The 17,927-nt window shown below is 43.2% G+C and overlaps 1 protein-coding gene across 1 annotated transcript; it reads left to right on the forward strand.

The window, feature by feature from the left end:
* Positions 1-484: 484 nt before the first annotated feature.
* On the forward strand, positions 485-16,413 carry CFAP298 (cilia and flagella associated protein 298). The gene is made up of 8 exons (XM_056559487.1): positions 485-634; positions 4,405-4,545; positions 7,165-7,332; positions 9,628-9,695; positions 11,756-11,914; positions 13,007-13,138; positions 14,515-14,610; positions 16,237-16,413. The coding sequence occupies exons 2-8, from the start codon at positions 4,407-4,409 to the stop codon at positions 16,345-16,347; spliced, it is 873 nt and encodes a 290-aa protein (XP_056415462.1). The 5' UTR covers positions 485-634; positions 4,405-4,406; the 3' UTR covers positions 16,348-16,413.
* Positions 16,414-17,927: the final 1,514 nt, after the last annotated feature.

Below are 17,927 nucleotides of genomic sequence, written 5' to 3' on the forward strand. Positions count from 1 at the left end.
TTGGTCACATTGGAAACATTGCAATGTGACCTCCACACAATTGTCTGTAAGCTGCAGATGCCCCTAAAGCCCCAGCCATAGAAGCTCTAGAACACTGCCCCCAGGCTCCCAGCTAGTGATGCCCCAACTGCAGACTGATAACAGGGAGCAATAGACTACATTGCACTCTGTTTCCTAAACGAGGAGCCTCCAGTTGTTGCAAAACTACAACTCCCAGCATGCACTGACAGTCAAAGGTTGTCTGGGCATGCTGGGAGTTGTAGTTTTGCAACGGCAGGAGGCACCCTGTTGAGACACTGCTGTAATTGTACACATACGTATCCCCAGCGGTTGCAAAACTACAACTCCCATCATGCCCTGACAGCCTTCGGCTGTCAGGGCATGATGGGAATTGTAGTTCTGCAACAGCTGGGGTGGCAAACACTGGCATACAGAGTTGGTGACGTCACACACTTCCGCCTACCGCAAAGGAAGACAGCCAGTCAATCAGCGACAAAGGGTGTGTCTTCTTTACCAATTCACTTACAAACCCCGCCCTATACGGCGCCGGATGTTGGCACCTGTTTCCCTGGTAACCAGTACCGGAAGTGTGGTGTGCAGCAGTCTGCAGGACCTAGAGCAACTAAAGCAGAAGGTGAGTGGTTATATGTACAATTATACTTATATATTTCTATATTGTATCATATTCATTATACTGTAAGGATTTAGACGGCAAGCTGTCCCTTCACTAGATGAGAACCACCTGATTTAGTGATGCTGGGAGTTGTAGTTCTCACTGTGATGCCTAATGAGAGGAACTGTATAGTGACCTGAATGCAATTATCATGGCTGTATATACGTAATGTGCCGTTTTCCATTATATATATATATATATATATATATATTATGAAAATCCAACGGAAACGCATTGCGTACAGCAGCATCCATTATCGGATAAGTTTTCCCCAAAAGAATAAAATTAAAATACACATATACGTTAAACAGAAACAAAAGGCAGTGTTAACGCACCCTAAAGATTATCATCTAATATACTAAGTGACTGTGGATAATTCTGACGTTGAGGATCATCGGGGGGATAAAACGGAAACAGGATCTTTTCTATAGTTTTGGGTTTGATTGTGTTGCAGTAACCATGGAAACCGAATTCCGTAGAGACCCCATGGTTGTATACAGAAGCTCAGCCTTGTATACTGGTCTCCTAAGCTATTACTAATCTCAATTACCAACTACACTGACATTATTTTAATCGGGCAACAGATAATCCAGAATTCTTTGTGATATTTAACTAATTCATAATATTTGATCATCTGGGATGTTTCAGGTCCATTAAAGGGGTACTCCGGTGGATTTTTAAAATTTTTTTTTTTTTAAATCAACTGGTGCCAGAAAGTTAAACAGATTTGTAAGTTAATCAAAGAAAAGGCAAAGCTACCGGCACTGCTGTGCAACAGCGATAGACAAGCAACAGGTGAGTAAAGTGAAGCAGAAATCCTCCCGGGTGCTGCATCCAGAACAGAACAAATTCAGAATCTACATACGAAGAAATATAGACTGCACTCCCCCAGGGTAACGCTTCAACTTCTTTATTAAACTTCCATCACCGTGTCAAATCGTGGGAACGGTGTCAGACAGGTAACATGGCGGAGACGCCGAGGACCCAGCGTTGAGGTAACAGCTGTGTCGTATTTCCGTACTTCTTCAGACCACTGGTCTGAAGAAGTACGACACAGCTGTTACCACCACGCCATGTTACCTGTCTGACACCGTTCCCACGATTTGACACGATGATGGAAGTTTAATAAAGAAGTTGAAGCGTTACCCTGGTGAGTGCAGTCTATATTTCTTCGTATATAAATTTGTAAATTACTTCTATTAAAAAATCTTAATTCTTCCAGTACTTATTAGCTTCTGAATACTACAGAGGAAATTCTTTTCTTTTTGGAACACAGAGCTGTCTGCTGACATCACGAGCACAGTGCTCTCTGCTGACCTCTCTGTCCATTTTAAGAACTGTCCGGAGCAGGATATGTTTGCTAAGAGGATTTTCTCCTACTCTGGACAGTTCTTAAAATGGACAGAGATGTCAGCAGAGAGCACTGTGGTCATGATGTCAGCAGAGAGCTCTGTGTTCCAAAAAGAAAATAATTTCCTATGTAGTAGTCAGCAGCTAATAAGTACTGGAAAAATTAAGAATTTTTTAATAGAAGTAATTTACAAATCTGTTTAACTTTCTGGCACCAGTTGATTTAAAAAAAAAAAAAAAAAAGTTTTCCACCGGAGCACCCCTTTAATGCTGGGTTCAAGAAATTTTACAGTGTAAGGCTGCATGCACATCTGTGAGATGAGAGAAAAGTAAGACAATTGTGCTCCTTCATAAATGTACATGAGACACTCTGCTTCAACAGGGAGGTACCACTAGGAGCAGGGGGGGAGCAGGTACGCAACAATTGTTTTCTACGCCAGAATGTACTTTCTCAAGCTCCGGCGTATGAAACAATTGTTGTGTACCTGCTCCCCCCCCCCCCCCGCTCCTGGTGATACCTCCCTGTTGAAGCAGAGTGTCTTGTGTGCATTTATGAAGAAGATTCAATAAATCTGAAATAACTGGATGCTGAGCACCATTGTCTTACTTTTCTATCATCTTGTTTGGATATTTGAAGGTTCTTATTACATTTGAGCACCACCGACAAGGTTCTTATTACAACTGCTACGGACTGCACAGTTAGACTCCATCAGGGTCACACCTCCTATTCATTGATATCTCCATTGCATGGACGGGCAGTGCCAGATCTCTCCTGTCTACAGCAGACATATCTAATGCTGTAAACTGAAGAGCATCATAGATCTACTGGGAGTTGTAGTTTTACAACAGCTGGAGGCACACTGGTTGGGAAACACTGCTCTAGGACATGTGAAAAGTTTTTTTTTAAAGTGATGTTGACACTTTAAGCAGCACCTCCTCCAATAAAAATCACCCCAATTTTTTCCAATAAAAAATAACAACGTCCGAAACTATCCAAACTATTAAAGGAGATATCCGGCTAAAATAATCTTATCTCCTATCCACAGGATAGGGGATAAGTAGCTGATTGTGGGGAGTCAGAAAGCTGGGACCCCCCAGCAGTCACCGGGATGGGACCCAATACTCAGAGAGGAGCGCATGTTGCATGCGGCACACGCATCATAAATTCCTATGGGGGTGCCAAAAAGACTTGAGTACAGCTATCAGGAATCCTCTGCACTCTCATAGAAAAGAATGTAGGGCGTGCCGTCTACCAGTAGAGGACACACACTCCTCACTGAGTGCCGGGTCCCATCCTGGTGATTGTGGAGGTCCCAGCGGTCGGACCCCCGCAATCAGCTTTTTATACCCTGTCGTGTAGATAGGGGATAAGTTTACATTCGCCAGAGTTCTCCTTTTAAATTACCATAATTATGATCTAAACATTGTCATCGGTGTAAACACAGCAAAAGTCTATCTCCAAAATTTATGATTTTTGGTCCAGTCACATCCCAGAAAAAAAATAAAGTGATCTAAAATGTTAATACTACTCAAAAGTGGCAAAAACTCTTGGTGCAAAAACTGAAAAAATGTGCGGGTTTACTAAAAAAAAAAAATTCTGGCTCCTAGATTCAAAACAAATTTGTCAAGCCTTGATGTATGAACAACTGCAGTCTCTACCCTTGACCTTCAAAGCACATTAAAAACAAGAACAAAAAGATGCACTGTGTGAAATGCCATTATGATTGACATATGAAAGTGTTAGCTGCTCAAGAACCTCTTCATTCTGACATCAGAATGTGAACTATTATTAGTGCATATCAATGATAAAATGTCCACTGATGCATTTGATTGACTTTTATTAAAGATTACCTGTCATCAAACCATCATTTCTAAACTAACTCAGATTTTATTCCCTAACTTCTTCTAACACCCCTCCTGCCCTTAAAAAAAAAAAAAAAATAAAAAAAATTCTGAGCTTTGAGCTTTTCAAATCTCTGGATCATACCTTTCCCTCTGCTCACATTGTGTGAGCTCCCAGCAGGAGAAAGTGGGCGTTCCCCAGCAGGCGCAACGTCACTGAAACCTACGAGAGCTGTGCCTTGCCATTCCCCACACGCAGTTCCTGAGTTTGGTCTCCTGCCAGACTGGAAGGAGACCAAACTAACTGTTTGACTTGCAGCAGGGAACAGAACAGAGCCACCTAGTGGCCGTTTTTTCAATCACATTAAAAACCTATAAAGGTTGAGAATTTTAACAGCAAGTAAATAGCAGAGTGTCTTATAATTACGTAAGGAACAATTTATTAGAAGTTTTGTTTGGTGACAGGTACTCTTTAACTTTATTTTCCTAATAATAACCATTCCCAATGTGGTCATGTGACCTTTTGTTTTCACCCCCAGAAATGGTGCGCTTACACGTGAAACACGGCGATGAGAGCCAGTTCCTGTTTGATACAACTGTTACCGTTTCTGTAGAGGAGCTGACCAAGCAAGTGGCCTCCATATACAATGGACGACTAAAAGTCAGTAGGATCTGTACAGGTGAGAAGAGTATTGTGTGGAAGGAACCAAATTGTGTATCATCCATGCTACTGTCTGAAGCTTTGGAGAATGTGCGGGGGAAGAACTAAACATCTGATTGTTGTAAGACAACAACTCCCAGCATGCCAGGACAGCCAACGGCTGTCCGGGCATGCTTAGAGTTGTAGTTTTGCAACAGCTGGAGGCAACCTGGTTGGGAACCACTGGCATAGCCTAAGATGCAGATCTCATTCGGCAGACCACTGTAGTGTCTCTGGTCCCGACCGCTACAGCGCAAGCCCCGCTGTCAATCACTACCTGGCTCCTGCTGTTGACTGCATAGGCTCATTTTCTTAAAACGTCACTGTCCCTTTTATAAAACTTTTAAAAAATTTTAGGGACGTGTCACAAGTTTTGATTAGTCAGGGTCTCAGTGCTGAGACCCCCATCGATTAGGAGAACAAGCAGGGATAAGCGTTTACTTCCTGTTTCTCAGTGATCATTGTCCCATTGGACTTACAATGGTACTGATCGCTACGAGCCGGGGCACTTCTTCCCGCTTATTCTTCTGAATGATGGGGGGTCTTAACACTAGAACCCCGACCAATCAAAATTGTTGACATGTCCTAGAGCAATGTTTCCCTATCAGTGTGCCTCCAGCTGTTTCAAAACTGCAACTGCCAGCATGCCCGGACAGCCAAAGGCTGTCCGGGCATGCTGGGAGTTGTAGTTTTGCAACAGATTGAGACACAGTGACAATGACACTTAAAGCATGTGTTATTAAGCCTGAGGATAAGGTCTTTACTGACATAAATTTACATTGGGATGAATCAAGGGGCTTATTTAGGAGCTGATTTCTTAAAAAAAACAGCATCACACCTGTCCTCAGGTTGTGTGTGGTATTGCAGCTTAGTTCCATTGAGGTGAATGGAGCCAAGCTGTAATACCACACACAACCTGAGGATAAGTGTTGTGCTGTTTTTGGAAGCTAGGTTTTTCTATTCCTGGATAACCCATTATTGCTGCCTGTGGCTTTGCTGGTCTAATTTATAATATTTTGGGGGATATTGTTAGCCTTTCAATATCTCCAATCCTAAAAAAATCTGCATCCATGAAGCTCACTGTTAGAGGCTAAAATATACACTGCTCAAAAAAAATAAATAAAGGGAACACTAAGATAACACATCCTAGATCTGAATGAATGAACTAATCGTATGAAATACTTTCGTCTTTACATAGTTGAATGCGCTGACAACAAAATCACACAAAAATTATCAATGGAAATCAAATTTATCAACCCATGGAGGTCTGGATTTGGAGTCACACTCAAAATCTAAGTGGAAAACCACACTACAGGCTGATCCAACTTTATGTAATGTCCTTAAAACAAGTCAAATGAGGCTCAGTAGTGTGTGTGGCCTCCACGTGCCCGGATGACCTCCCTACAATGCCTGGGCCTGCTCCTGATGAGGTGGTGGATGGTCTCCTGAGGGATGTCCTCCCAGACCTGGACTAAAGCATCCGCCAACTCCTGGACAGTCTGTGGTGCAATGTGGCATTGGTGGATGGAGCGAGACATGATGTCCCAGATGTGCTCAATCGGATTCAGGTCTGGGGAACGGGCGGGCCAGTCTATAGCATTAATGCCTTCCTCTTGCAGGAACTGCTGACACACTCCAACCACATGAGGTCTAGCATTGTCTTGCATTAGGAAGAACCCAGGGCCAATCGCACCAGCATATGGTCTCACAAGGGGTCTGAGGATCTCATCTTGGTACTTAATGGCAGCCAGGCTACCTCTGACAAGCACATGGAGGGCTGTGCGGCCCCGCAAAGAAATGCCACCCCACACATTACTGACCCACCACCAAACCGGTCATACTGGAGGATGTTGAAGGCAGCAGAAAGTTCTCCACGGCGTCTCCAGACTATATCACGTCTGTCACATGTGCTCAGTGTGAACCTGCTTTCATCTGTGAAGAGCACAGTGCGCCAGTGGTGAATTTGCCAATCTTGGTGTTCTCTGGCAAATGCCAAACGTCCTGCACGGTGTTGGGCTGTAAGCACAACCCCCACCTGTGGACATCTGGCCCTCATACCATCCTAATGGAGTCTGTTGTTTCTGACCGTTTGAGTGGACACATGCACATTTGTGGCCTACTGGAGGTCATTTTGCAGGGCTCTGGCAGTGCTCCTCACATTGGTGTGTCATCCTGGATGATCTACACTACCTGAGCCACTTGTGTGGGTTGTAGACTCCGTCTCAGGCTACCACTAGAGTGATGGTACCGCCAACATTCAAAAGTGACCAAAACATCAGCCAGGAAGCAGAGGAACTGAGAAGTGGTCTGTGGTCACCACTTACAGAACCACTCCTTTATTGGGGGTGTCTTGATAATTGCATTATAATTTCCTCCTGTTGTCTGTTCCATTTGCACAACAGCATGTGAAATTGATTGTCAATCAGTGTTCTTCCTGAGCGGACAGTATGATTTCACAGAAGTGTCATTGACTTGGAGTTACATTGTGTTGTTTAAGTCTTCCCTTTATTTATTTTTTGAGCAGTGTATGAATACGGCGAAATGAGATGTAACAGGACATATTCTCCATTGTTACTAATACAGCTCTTGTCATTTATAGAGATGGAAGAACTGGCTGAACACGGCATTACACTGCCACCCAACATGCAAGGGTTAACAGACGAGCAGATCGAGGATCTGAAGCTGAAAGATGAGTGGGAAACAAAATGTGTGCCCAGCGGGGGAAGCGTCTTCAAGAAGGACGAGCTTGGAAGGAGGAATGGACATGGTAATGGGGGCACCGGGCACTGGATCCTGTGGAGGTCTCATTGAAGTTTCAGACTTTGGCAGATTGGTCTTATTGGAATACAGTGATCCCTCAACATACGATGGTAATCCCTTCCAAATGGACCATCGTTTGTTGAAACCATCGTATGTTGAGGGATCCGTGCAATGTAAAGTATAGGACAGTGGTCTACAACCTGCGGACCTCCAGATGTTGCAAAACTACAACACCCATCATGCCCGGACAGCCAACATCTGGAGTTCCGCAGGTTGAAGACCACTAGTAGAGGAAGTTGTACTCACCTGTCCCTGCCACTCCAGACCGTCACCGCTGCCCGGGATGTCGCCCTCCATCGCTGTAGCCGCGTCCCCGGGGTGTCCCCGATGCTCCGGCAAGGCCTCTGCTTCCCCAGCATCCTCGCTCTCACGTCGCCGCCATCACATCGCTACGCACGCCGCTCCTATTGGATGACGGGACGGCGTGTGCAGCGACGTGATGATGACGATGGAGAGCACCGACGATGCAGGGGATCCCGAATCCCGAAGAGGACGCGCCGGAGCCCCGAGGACAGGTGAGTGATCGTCAGCGGACCACACAGGGCACTGTAAATGGCTATCCAGTGGCAGCTGAAGCAGTCTGTGCTGCCGGATAGCCGTTTATGCGATGGCCCCGACATACAAAAGCATCGTATGTTGATGCTGCCTTCAACATGCGATGGCCTCTGAGAGGGGGCATTGTAGGTCGGGGGGTCACTGTATATGAATATATTGCGAAATGAATAAATGTCATTACCTAGATGAAGTTCAGACATATATATATTTATTTATTTATTTTTAAAGGTTTGACAATTCACTGAAATTGGTGTGGGAAAGCTGGGTGGCACCTTCTATGACTGCTCTAGTAGTAACCATACTTGCTTCAGCTAAGAGTCTGAGAAAGCTGTATGAAAACCAACATGGCATGTCATTCTGCTTTTACCGGCTCCTGAATGGCAGAGAAGCTAATTTGTCTGGGAAAGCTAAATGACACACATGGTGACCGTGATATCGGAAGGACCAAGATGGCAGCAGTGTAGTACTGACCCGTTTTCCTGTATGATCGGACACCTTTCTATCTTAGGCTGGGTTCCCACTACATTTTCTCCCATACGGGAGCGCATACGGCAGTGGGGAGCTGAAACCTCGCGCTCCCATATGCCTTCGTATGCGCTCCCGTATGTAATTCATTTCAATGAGCCGGCCGGAGTGAAACATTCGGTCGGCTCATTTTTGCACCGTATGCGCTTTTACAACCGGACCTAAAACCGTGGTTGACCACAGTTTTAAGTCCGGTGAAAAAGCGCATACGGCGCAAAAATGAGCCGACTGGACCGAAGGTTTCACTCCGGCCGGCTCATTGAAATGAATGACATATGGGAGAAAACATAATGGGAACCCAGCCTTAGCCAGCTGGAACTTTTTCAGCAGTTTGCTCTACAGCAGTATAAGGCTATGTGAGTTTCCTCACTTTTGGTTGGTACTAACCAATACATACCAAGGACAACCCTACAAGATGTGAGGTTCTGAAGATGCCCTGACCCTTTCTTCTAGCTATCGCAGTTTTGCCCCTGCTAAAATTTGCCCAGATCCTTACACTTGCCCATTTTTCCTGCTCCCAACTGATCAGTGTACAGTAAATAGGCCTTTTTTTTATTTTCTTCTGGTTGGTCTCCATTAAAGTAAAGCTCTAGATTAAAAAAAAAAAAAAAAAAAAACACTTATTGTATTAGGGCAAATCCCTAATGTAATCTTTTAATCCGATTTGTGCCTATTACACATGAGAGAAGTTCCAGTAATAGGGCAGCGATGGGGAAATCGAATTCCCTGCAGATGCCTTCAGTATAATGGAGCTGCCATTTATGGTGGTCATTGTATCGGTGGCGTCCTCAAGGGGTGAATGTAAAGTGAGTGAATCTGAGTATTACATTACACTGGTGGGGAATATTCCCGAATACATTCCTCAATGAAGTGTTTCCCAACCAGTGTGCCTCCAGCTGTTGCAAAACTACAAGTCCCAGCATGCCCGGACAGCCAACGGCTGTCCGGGCATGCTGGGAGTTGTAGTTTTGCAACAGCTGGAGGCACACTGGTTGGGAAACACTGCCTTAATGTAATATATCACTTGTAATATCGACAAGCAGTCATTACTAGGAGAACCCCAGGAGGAATGGCTTTTACTTATGGAGTATTTCTATAGTGGATCATTTTTCCTATTCATTATATTGTGTTGATATATATCATCTGTATATATTTGTTTCAGCACCAAATGAGAATATGAAGAAGGTTTTGCAGAAAACAATGGAGGAAGCCAAAGCTTTAATATCAAAGGTAATTTATATACATCACATGTGCAAGAACTTGGACATGGCACACAATCCAAGTATGTCCATTTTATCCATACACCACAGCGTTTTTTTTTTCTTACTTTTTTCTTGTGTTTTTATTTTTACTTTGAGTGGAAATTGCATTTTTGGCACCTTTTGATGTTTTTTCAAAATTTGTTGGGTACCAAAAAAAAAAGGAAGCAGTAGTGATGTAAAAAGATTTATTTAACGAAATGTTATATTTTTTTATAACAAAATTTTAATACATTTTTAAACAGGGGTCAATTTCTGTGGGTGGGCAGGGCACTAAAAATGTAGCCGACAATAATAAAAATGTAGTGTGTGTGTGTGTGTGTGTGTGTGTGTGTTTTTCACGTTTTTTTTTTTCAGGTAGTACTATTACTCATAGCATGGGACACACTGTTTCATGATGGGAGTAGTAGTTCCTATACTAATAGACAGATCGCCCCAGGTGTCACTCCTGACACCTGATGCGATTGTCAATAATATTGCAGAGATGTGGAGCGGCTCTATACAGCACTCGCATCTCTGCTCTGTACTCTGGGCCAGCCATTGATGTGAATAGAAATTCACATCACTCATTCTTATTTTCCGCCCAGAGTGATGGTGGCAGCCAATCACCGCTCTCAGAGGGAATGAGTGAGTGGCCGAACAGAGTACAGAGCAGAGATGCGAGCGCAGGAGAAAGCCGCTCCGCATCTCAGGGATGAAGGATGATCGCAGCGGGTGTCAGTAGTGACGCTCACTGTGATCTGTCCTTAACTGCAGGTACTACTGCTCCCAACATGAAGCACACTCTATAATGTATAGATGCGGGTGGCCGCTCTTCTATGGTCTCCTGCACTGACATATATATACACATATTCATATTTCCCACAGAGTTTGTGATTGGCTGGAACCATCTGACCAATCAAAGCTCTCTGCAGGAAATATGAATATGTGTATATATACGTCAGTGCAGGGGACAAGAGAAGAGCGGCCGCCCGCATCTATACATTATACAGGGGGGATCACAATGGATGTCAGAAGTGACTCGAGCGATCTGTCAATTAGTACAGGTACTACTTACTCCCATCATGGAACAGTGTGTTCCATGTTGGGAGTAGTAGTACTACCTAAAACATTTTAAAAAGTGAAAAACACACACACACTTAATTTTTATTATTGTCGATATATATATTTAATTTTTTTTATTTATTTTTTCATCACTACTGTATCTTTAAAAAAAAACATTTTTAATGGTACCTTACAAAATTTTATTAAAAAAGGTATCTCCGTCACTTTTTTGGATCTGAAGTCCAAAAAAGAATAAAAAGCGCATGCAAAAAACGCCAAAGTTAAAACCCACATGTCGTTTTTCTTTGCTTTTCTGTTACTCCCATAGACTTCTATGGGAGAAAAACGCCACGATTTCAGGCGAAAAAACGCCATAGGCTCAACACTCTGCGACTTTGAAGAACCGCCAAAGAGCTAAAAAAGAGTGAAAAAAGCGCCAAAAGGATAAAAAAAAAATCCAAACTGAAACCGCAAAGTCGAAAAAGAATTTTGAGATTTCTCTTTGATTTACAGCTAATATCTGGCCGAAAAAACGCCATGCTGCAGATTTGGCGTTTTTCTCTGCTTTTTTCCCAAAAATAACCAAGTAGAACCATAGCCTTAGGGCGTGTTCACACGGCTTATTTTGTCCATGGGTAGCCTCCGTATCCTGCAGCTTACTTTTAAACTTTTGACTGTGGTTTACTTTTTTTTACGATGCAGATCATCCCCCTTTCAATGAACGATGGTCCACTGCAGAGTCTACCTGTGCCAGTCTGCAGCAGGATCAGCAATGTGTAAATTCACCCAAAAGGCTAACATTCTGGCTTAATGCAGCCGCCTCTAGGGATAGCTCAAAGAGGACCGATTTTTTTAAGGGATTATACATCTGTCTTCAGTGAGCTCCACATTATAAGGACAACAGTTTTCCAGAATGTAATATTTTGTGCAGCAGAGATGACAAAAATCTTAACACAGCCGTTATCTATCTTTCCTTTTTCTGTCTAGAAACAAGCAGAAGCCAATGTATGTGTCACTATGGAGATGGTGAGAGATGCCCTGGATCAGCTCCGGGGAGCTGTCATGATTGTATATCCAATGGGATTGCCTCCACATGATCCTATTCGGATGGAGTTTGAGAATAATGAAGATCTCTCAGGAACTCAGGTATATAGAGATTTAAGTAATATTTTAGGAACTATCCTGAATCCTTAGAGGGGTTGATCAGGGAGCAGAAAAGGTTTTGTTATGTTCCCCTCGGGAATGAATGAATCAGCCCAGCGCTGCGCTGCCCTCCTCGTCCTGTTTATTGCGGCCGTCGGCGCTGACACTCTATACCAGTGGTCTCCAACCTGCGGACCTCCAGATGTTGCAAAACTACAACTCCCAGCATGCTGGGAGTTGTAGTTTTGCAACATTTGGAGGTCCGCAGGTTGGAGACCACTGCTCTATACTATGCGGTATCCCTATGCCCGGGCTGCAAAAAATAAACAAAATAAACTTTAACTCCCCTCCCGTTGGTCCGGTACCGGCCTCACTTGTTTCCTGGGGACGGGAACGTCGGACAGCCGTCAGCCTATCACCGGCCGCAGCGATGTTCCGCCTCAGCCGGTGATAGGCTGAGCCCACTGTCATGTAAGAAGCCGGCTTCTTACATGACAGTGGGCTCAGCCTATCACCGGCCGAGGCGGAACATCGCTGCGGCCGGTGATAGGCGGACAGCTCTCCGACGTTCCCGTCCCCAGCGTAAGGCCGACGTAGGTGAGTTAAAGTTTGTTTTGTTGACCTTCTGCAACCCGGGCATAGGGATACCGCACAGTATAGAGTGTCAGTGCCGGCAGCTGCAACAAACAGGACGAGGAGGGCAGCGCATGCGGGTGACGTGAGTATTTACCCCGATGGGGATGTGGGCTGATAATTAATATGGGAGGTAGGGGGCTAGGAAATACCGTTATATACTATGGAACCGCCAAAAGTTTAAAAAAAATACCGTAACACACATTTGGTCATACCGCCCAGCCCTAGCAGAGAACACATCAGCTCTATTAACTTAGCGGACAACACATTTTTGTTCTCTTGATCTGTGAGGGTCCAGATAGGGACCCCAAGACTATGAGCAGCCTGATGGACATTGTAGATGGGGGACTGTGAGCAGAAGACTACAGACTGTCATGAGGCGGTGTAATGACCGGATGCCATAGCTGCCGCTGTCCATCCTGCATTAGACTCCAAAGATAATAGTTATGCTTCTTATTTCAGGCTGGACAGATGGTGATTGAGGAGCCTGGTGCCCAGTTGTGGTGGGCTGGAAAAGAGCTGCTGAGAAAACAGAAACTTGTAGAATACATTGGCAAAAACGAGAAGACTAAAATTATTGTGAAGATACAAAAGGTAAGAAAAAAACACAGACTTTTCTTAAAGGGGTTTCCCCTCACATATTGCCTCTGCACAGGATAGGGGACCCCCAGCAGTCTTGAAAACAGTGTTCCGAATTTGCTATCAAAGCAATCGTCACATGTGTGCACCACCGCTCTATTCCTTGTCTATGGGCGCTGCGTGGGATCGCCTCATGCTGTACTATCTCTGGCTACTTCTATAGACAATGAATGGAGCTACGGTGATCACTCCTAATCTCTTTTTTTTCCAATGGGAGATTTAGGACCCCATTCTCGATCATACACTAATCTCCATATGCTGGGGACAGGGCATAAGTTTTAATATGTGATGACCCCTTTACTGCAGAACACTTCTAGACTAAGAAGTCACTACGGTATCTGTCTTCTGTAAGGTCAGAAAAAATATATTTTTTTTTTTTTTAGATCTGTCATTGCTTAGTTATATCTGTTTTATGAGAAAGTTATAAGCAGTTTAGAGTCCGGACCAAGTCTGTTGATGTATGTGTACAGAACTTTACCAACTTTACTGCTAATAAAGTAGCTTTGTCAGAACCATAAGAATCTGTGATATTAGGGGGCCAAAAGGTAACTTGTCCACCTATTGTTATCTTGCGTATCCGTACACAATACTTTATACGTGGTCTTGCATCTGTATGAACCACTGGTCAGACCACATATGGAGTATTGTGTCCAATTTTGGGCACCTGTATATAAGAAGGACATGACTGAACTGGAGAGGGGGCAGAGGAGGGTGACAAAGATAATTGATGGTATTGGGAGGATTACAGGACCAAAACAGGTTATCAAGCTTGGGGTTATTTAGTTTGGAGAAAAGACGTCTTAGGGGCAACATATCACAATATATGAATGGACAGTACAGGGGTCTTTCTAGTGATCTTTTTATACCTAGGCCGGTAACCATGACAAGAGGGCATCCTCTACGTCTAGAGGAAAGAAGGTTTCACCATCATCACAAACAGAGATTCTTTACTGTAAGAGCAGTGAGACTATGGAACTCTCTGTCATACGATGTTGTGATGTCTGACTCCGTAAACAAGGTCAAGGGGGGCCTGGATGTTTTTCTGGAAAAATATAATATTACAGGTTATAGATACTAGATTCATGTGGATAGAACGTTGATTCAGGGACTTATTTTTATTGTCATTGTCTGTCATTGGGCAATTGCATCAGCCTCATGGTTTTTTTTGCCTTGCTCTGGATTAACACAGTAGGGTTTTGGGTTGAACTTGATGGACCCTTGTCTTTTTTAGTACAGGAATCCTCCATTTCCAGTTACATCTGTATGTATACGTTATACGGTTACCGTTGTGTCAGTATGTTAAAACGTTACTGTTTTCTGAATCCAACTAGAGAGGACAAGGAGCCCCAGCGCGGGAACCTGTAATAACTGAGGAGGAGCAGAAGAAGATGATGATGTTTTACCACAGGCGCCAGGAAGAGCTTAAGGTAAGACTTTCCTCTCTTTTATTCCATCCATTTGTTGCATATTGTCTTGTAAAACTCTTAAATCCTAGGGGACACAGGTCATAAATGTACGCCCTGGCTTTCTGGTACTTAGCACACCAGGGCATACATTTACACCCTTCGGTGTAAACTATCTATAAAGTGGGCACAGGAGTCCACTAATGACGGACATCAGTAACCACACTGATGCCCACCATGACCCCTTCAGATGCAGTGACCAATACTGATCATGTCATCTAAAGCATTAGGAGACTTTGTGAGACTCATTGGACCACCCACAGAGTGATTGTGGGATTCAAGATGGCGGCCGGAGCTCTCCTTTCCTGCTCCTTGCCGCTCTGCTGCGATCCAGTCTACCTATTGGCAGACTGTAAAAGTAGATGGCCAATATTACTGATCAGTTGTATGCCAATGCATAGCACTGAACAGTAATAGAAATCAATAGATTGCTGTAAATAGTAACGGGGGGGGGAGGGCTTAAAAAAAAACATTATTAAAGTTTTTAAATATGTAAATAAGGCCCTCCCCCAATAAAAAAAATAATTACCCTCTTCTCCTATTTTACAAATAATAAATCATTTAACATATTTGTTATTGCCGTGTGCAAAAAAGTCCAAACTATTAAAATATTATGTTATTGGTCCCGTGTGGTGAATGGCGTAAATGTAAAAAAAAAATAAAAAAAAAAGGAAAAATTGCTGCTTTTCTTATAAATTTCCACCCACTAATAATCTTCTTTTGGTTTTGTGGCACATCTTATGGTAAAATAAAAGGTGTCATTTAGAGATGAGCGAACTTACAGTAAATTCGATTCGTCACGGACTTCTTGGCTCGGCAGTTGATTCATTTTCCTGCATAAATGAGTTCAGCTTTCAGGTGCTCCGGTGGGCTGGAAAAGGGGGATACATTCCTAGGAAAGAGTCTCCTAGGACTGTATCCACCTTTTCCAGCCCACGGGAGCAGCTGAAAGCTGAACTAATTTATGCAGGAAAAGTAATCAACTGCCGAGCCGAGAAGTTCGTGACGAATCGAATTTACTGTAAGTTCGCTCATCTCTAGTGTCATTACAAAGTGCAATTTGTCTCGCAAAAAACAAGCCCTCATATCAGTCTGTAGATGTAAAATAAGTGTTATGCCTCTAAGCAGGCTGTGTCTTCAAGGCCAAAATTAAGAATATATTTAAGAAATATAATACAAATAATAGCCTCAGTTATGAAGCTTTTTTTTTTTTTTTTTATTAATTATGGAAACAAAAATATTTGTTCCATTTCCCTGTATAATTCTAGTTTCTAGAAAAAAACAAAACAACCAAAAACCTATATTCTAAACATGTAAAATACCTAACTAAAGGAGAGAAGTGACAATGGGGAATTTTCTGAGCAGGTTTTCCTTGGTGAGAAATTCCCAGAGCTAATTCACATGTTATTTGTGATTGGTCGGGTAATGTTATAAACACTTGGCCACGCCCCTTTTTCAGGTCTTTTTTACTTTTTTATTCTGGCACACAACCCAAAAAAAAAAAAAAGTTGACTTCTCGATAGTAAATCAGGGCCATTGAGTTACCCGTGAAAAGAACTTTAATGCAAGATGACTCTTTACCTATCGCAGAAACTTGAAGAGGATGAGGATTTGGCGCACTTAAACGCGGAATGGGCGGACAGCAGCTCTTTGAAAAGACAATTCCAAGGTGTGAAAGACATTAAATGGAGACCAAGATAAAGACGTCTTATTCCTTTTCTTGTGTTTGTATGTTGCCCTCTCCTGTTTTTGAATAAATTATCTTTAGTTTCTCTATACTGTATTTTATCGTATTATATCTTTGCCAGTTTTTCCCAACTGGTGTGTCTCCAGCTGTTGCAAAACTACAACTCCCAGCATGCTGGGAGTTGTAATTTTGCAACAGCTGGAGGCACACCAGTTGGGAAACACTGATCTATGCCGTGCTGCTATATTATAGTTTATTTGGCATTTGTTATGCTTACTACTGACCACTAGGTGTCTCTCTATCTGTTCATCAGGTCTCCTGAGTAATTCTAAAGACGTCACAGTGTGCGTGCTGCGACACAACTTCAGCTACTGCATATGTTAGTATTTAGCTTGTAAAAAGTTAAAATAATAATAATATTTAATCAAGTGTTATATACCAAAGGAAGGAACCACCTATGGTGTCCTCCTGGAGCATTACTGGCAGTAGATCCTGTCTATATCGCTTTGAAACTACCTCCAAATTACTTGTAACTCCTATCCAAGTGTCCACAGTGACCTGAATTATGTATTTAAGGGATTGTCCAGGATCAGAAAAAACATGGCTGCTTTCATCCAAAAACAGCACCACACCTTTCTGCAGATTTAATATGGTATGACAGATGCAACAGAATATTCAGAATCCAGTGGGGGGTTGGTAGCAGGAATAGGCATAACATTTTTGTAGGCTATTTAGATTTGTCCAAGAGGGTCTCCTCATCCTAATCCTCCTATTACCCCTAGATATATAACTTACAATCAATCAGTGATAACACTATATAAGTCTTGGTTTCAGAATGCTTTTGCTTTAAATACCCAAGACAGGAAGTTGTTTAGTCCTTTCCTTGTCAGTGTGATGTTGTCTCTGACTCCTCCTCCTTTCCCCAGATGACTCATTATCCTCTGCTGTCTCAGGTGTTGTGGCTGAAGCCCTACCAAAAAATTAAAGGGAACACGAAGATAACATATCCTAGATCTGATTGAATGAACTAATCGTATGAAATACTTTCGTCTTTACATAGTTGAATGTACACAAAAATTGTCAATGGAAATTAAATTTATCAACCCATGGAGGTCTGGATATGGAGTCACACTCAAAATCAAAGTGGAAAACCACACTACAGGCTGATCCAACTTTCATGTAATGTCCTTAAAACAAGTCACAATGAGGCTCAGTAGTGTGTGTGGCCTCCACGTGCCCGTATGACCTCCGCGGGCGGAATTCCACGATCGGAATTATGCGCGGTGAACTCTAACATCAGTGTGAATGGGTCTTCCACGAGACCCTTTCACTTTGAGCAATTTCAGCGGCGGACAATTCCACCACAAAAATTGTTCCCCTCAAAGAAAGAACATGTGACAGCGTAGTGCTTTGCGGTCCTACTGCCGCCGCAGGCTGCCAGGCTGAATCTTTGCTCGCTAAATTCCATGAGTGGAGATTCAGCGTACATTCCTCAGTGTGAACGCACCCTTAAAGCATCCGCCAACTCCTGGACAGTCTGTGGTGCAACGTGGTGTTGGTGGATGGAGCGAGACATGAAGTCCCAGGTGTTCTC

This window comes from Hyla sarda, chromosome 2, assembly GCF_029499605.1.
Source record: "Hyla sarda isolate aHylSar1 chromosome 2, aHylSar1.hap1, whole genome shotgun sequence".
Lineage (NCBI taxonomy): Eukaryota > Metazoa > Chordata > Amphibia > Anura > Hylidae > Hyla > Hyla sarda.